The sequence below is a fragment of the Dipodomys ordii genome, unplaced genomic scaffold (genome assembly GCF_000151885.1).
Source record: "Dipodomys ordii isolate 6190 unplaced genomic scaffold, Dord_2.0 Scaffold78, whole genome shotgun sequence".
Classification (NCBI taxonomy): domain Eukaryota; kingdom Metazoa; phylum Chordata; class Mammalia; order Rodentia; family Heteromyidae; genus Dipodomys; species Dipodomys ordii.
In genome coordinates, this window is record NW_012267294.1 from 42057 (window position 1) to 45730 (window position 3674).

The following is a 3674-nucleotide window of genomic DNA, read 5'->3' on the forward strand; positions in this document are numbered from 1 at the left end:
TGGCTTTTCCTGCCCATGCAGGCTTTGAATCATAATCCTCAGATATCAACCTTGTAAGCCACCAGAGCCTGGCTTGATGATATCCTTTAAGATAATTAATCAAATGGCTGATCATAAATATTCATCAATGCCACTGTCTACCTTAATTAAGTGGTTGAAATTTCCAGAGTGCAATAACCTTTTCCCAATCCCTGAGAATCATGATCACCACAGAAATACTTTATCCTCTCCTCAAAAATTTCTGGAAAGTAGTGGTGTTCGTTCATTGGCAACAGGGCACGGGGCAGTGTCATAGAGGGATAATCCATGTAAATTGGCTTCCACTCGCAAAGAAATTTTCTGGAATAGAAAAGAAAATTATATAGGGAAGTTTACTCCTTGAAGAGGGATGATCTGGGTAAAGTTACTCTTTAGAATATCCTATGTGATTAGAAATAAACATTCATCTAACAGATAGCAAGAGAGCTACTGCATCACCAAAGGTATCATCCTCAGGACCAAATGTAAAGAAAAACAACGTTCTCTATTTAGAAAGTTCTCCATTTTTCTTTTTTTTTAAATGAAAAGTTAGTAAAACTAAATATTTAAGGTAGCCTATGTAAATGTACACAGATTACAAAAATTCAATGAAGGAATTTCTTCACCTGTGTGTGTGCACACGCACATGTGTATGCATGTGTGCATTTACGTGCATGTGCACCAGTCTTGGGACTGGAACTCAGGACCTGGGCACCGTCCCTAAGCATTTTTGCTCAGGACCAGCACTCTACCACTTGAGCCACAGCTCCACTTTTGGATTTTTGTGGTGATTAACTGGAGATGAAAGTCTCATAGACTTTCCTGCCTGGGCTGGTTTTGATCCATGATCCTCAGATCTCAACCTTCTGAAGTACTATGATTACAGGAATAAGCCACCAGCACCCAGCTATGAAATGTTTTCACAACTGAGTATATGGAAATATAGCAATCTACTACTTCCTCCAACTCAGGAACCATTTCAACGGAGAAGTTATTCTTGCATCTATTAATGTTTATAGTTTATGATTGTGATGTCAAATTTTAAAGTTAATTGTTAAAAAAATTAGACACAATGGAATATTCTGTTATTCCACTTGAAACAAGTTAGACTGTATATACTGAATACTGTTTTCTTACCTGAAAATCACGAACATATGTCAGAAAAAAGCCCAAGAAGGAAAATGACATAGACCATTCTGCTGCTGTAGTAACCAAGTGAAGTACATAACCCTTGAGTGACAGAAAAAAAGCATAGTTTTATAAAATTTTATTGAAATAATTCATAATACTCTTTAAATTAAAAAATTCAAATTCTCACCAGGTATTGGTGGCTCATGCCTAGCTACTCAGGAGGCTGAGATCTGAGCATCATGGTTCAAAGCCAGCCCAGTCAGGAAAGTCTGTGAGACTTTTATCTCCACAAAACTACCAAAAAGTAGTGCTGTGGCTCAAGTGTAGAGCACTAGCCTTTAGCAAAAGAAACTCAGAGACATCATCCAGGCTCTGAATTCAAGTCCTAGAACTGATACACACACACACACACACACACACACACACACGCACGCACGCACATGCACATGCACACGCATGCACACACAAAATTTCAAAAGACCAATCCACCTTCTGATCTATTGGAAATACCTTGAGAACTAAAGAGCAGACATTAAATATTTTAATTTTACTTAGAACAAATGAAACTTACACCTAAATAACTAAGGCATAACAGAATCATGGAACGAAGATTAGGAATGTTCTCCATAAACTTTTAATAAGGTCTATTTGTAGAATTTTAAATATGTACTTTATAATTAGGAGAATCTAATAAGTTATTTCATTCAGTTTTAAAAGCTAATCCTAGGGCAAATTCTAAAAATAAATGGTTTAAAATAAAACTAAATAAATATCAGCTTGGGAATAAAATATCAGTTTGTGAAAACAGATAAATGTGCTTTATCACTTAGTGTATATATATATATATATACACACACACACACACATATATATATACTAGACAATAAGAATTTGGAGGAGACATCTTTTTAATTATGAAAACAAGTGTTTAGAAGGAGAGACATGGAAGGAGGGAAAAGAAAGGAAAGAAGGGAAGGTTAAAAAAAAGAAATGAAAGAAAGAATGAAAAAAAGAAGAGAAAGGAAGAAAAGATAGAGAGAGAAAGAAAAGAAAGAAAAAAAAAGAAAAGAAAGAGAAAACCCTCAGTTGGGCGTATTGTATACTATATCCATATTCTGGAGAGCCAACATCCTGGGAAACTGTTCCCTTCATGTCCTGAAAAGATCCACATTTCTCAGGTGTCAGGAAAATACGAATAAATTCTACATAAACTCTATCTAAAAAATATTCCCAATACATAGTCATTCTACTAAAAAGGACTCACTGTTGGTAGCAAAATGAAAACGTATCAAAATAAACCAAAATAATCATCTTCAAAGCTAAGCTTTATACTCTCCAAGTTCTTACTTTGTCCTCTGAATTCCAGTGGAGTTTCTGATATATATCAATGCCAAAATCACCACTGTACAAAATGACTGAGCTAGTCAACACTATAGAAAAATGTCAAGGAAGAATCTCAGAGATTTGTTAAGTTTTAAACCCATAGAACCAAAACAAAAAAATCACTTTGAAAGTCTAAAAGAGTAACTCAGACATGTATAACCATCCATTTTCTTAAAGAATTAATATCACATGACAGTAGTGAAACTACAACTACCCAATATATCACCAAAAAATAGTTCTTACAGCTAATCCCTCACTACTTTGGTTGGAAAATGAACAATTCTATCCTAACAGACTCTGGCTAGCTAACTTTGTAGGGAGGACATTAACTCAGCTTTCATTTCTTTGAATCTGATATGATTAGGCTAAATACTGGCTTTATTCCTGATTCCCTTACTACATTTCAATCTGCATTTCAGGTTTCAAATCCTTCGGGTTAGGATTACTAACCCCTCAAAAGCTGCTGCCCACTAGGGTGCTCACTGAAATTCTATGGTTCAATTCCCCTCCAACTGTAGTCACACTTTTCAGTGAAGGATACTGCTCAATGCACTCACTCCACACCAGATCACCAGCAGTAGTCGGATCCAAAAGATTTGTTTACTGTGAATTTTGGGCTGCATTTTGTAGGAAAGGATGGTCTGAACAAACATATACAACGAGCCCATGCTGAATGTAACCACAGCTCCAGTTTCATGCACAACAAAAATGGTTGTTTTCTGAGAAGCAGAAAAAAGGAATACGTCACAACTTCGTGCAAATACATTTAAATGCAAGAGACACCGCCCCCACCCCAAGGCATTCATTGAGCCAAGGAGCTCAGAAAATTCTAAATTATTTCCTTCAGTCATTTTTGCTCACAGTATTCAACATAAATCTGTAGGTTACAGCACACCTTAATGATTTCATATTCTACCACTGAAAAATGAACAAAATTTTGCTCACTTAAACATATGGCTTGGGTCTGGGAAGGTGGCTCAGTGGTAGAGCACTTGCCTTGCACGCATGAGGCCCTGGGTTCGATTCCTCAGCACCACATAAGCAAAAAAGAAAAAAAGCCAGAAGTGGCACTGTGGCTCAAGTGGTAGAGTGCTAGCCTTGAGCTGAAGAGCTGAAGGACAGCGCCCAGGCCCAGAGTTCAG

General features: G+C 36.7%; 1 protein-coding gene across 1 annotated transcript in view; it reads right to left on the reverse strand.

Moving 5' to 3' along the window:
- The window catches only part of Dram2 (DNA-damage regulated autophagy modulator 2), a 38573-nt gene continuing 34899 nt past the window's right edge, over nucleotides 1-3674 (reverse strand). The window contains exons 6-9 of the mRNA XM_013024601.1: nucleotides 3074-3282; nucleotides 2497-2579; nucleotides 1156-1248; nucleotides 1-339 (exon numbers count right to left, since the gene is read on the reverse strand). Coding sequence (XP_012880055.1) covers nucleotides 232-339; nucleotides 1156-1248; nucleotides 2497-2579; nucleotides 3074-3282 — 493 coding nt within the window. The 3' untranslated portion in view covers nucleotides 1-231. The remainder of the gene's footprint in view (nucleotides 340-1155; nucleotides 1249-2496; nucleotides 2580-3073; nucleotides 3283-3674) is intronic.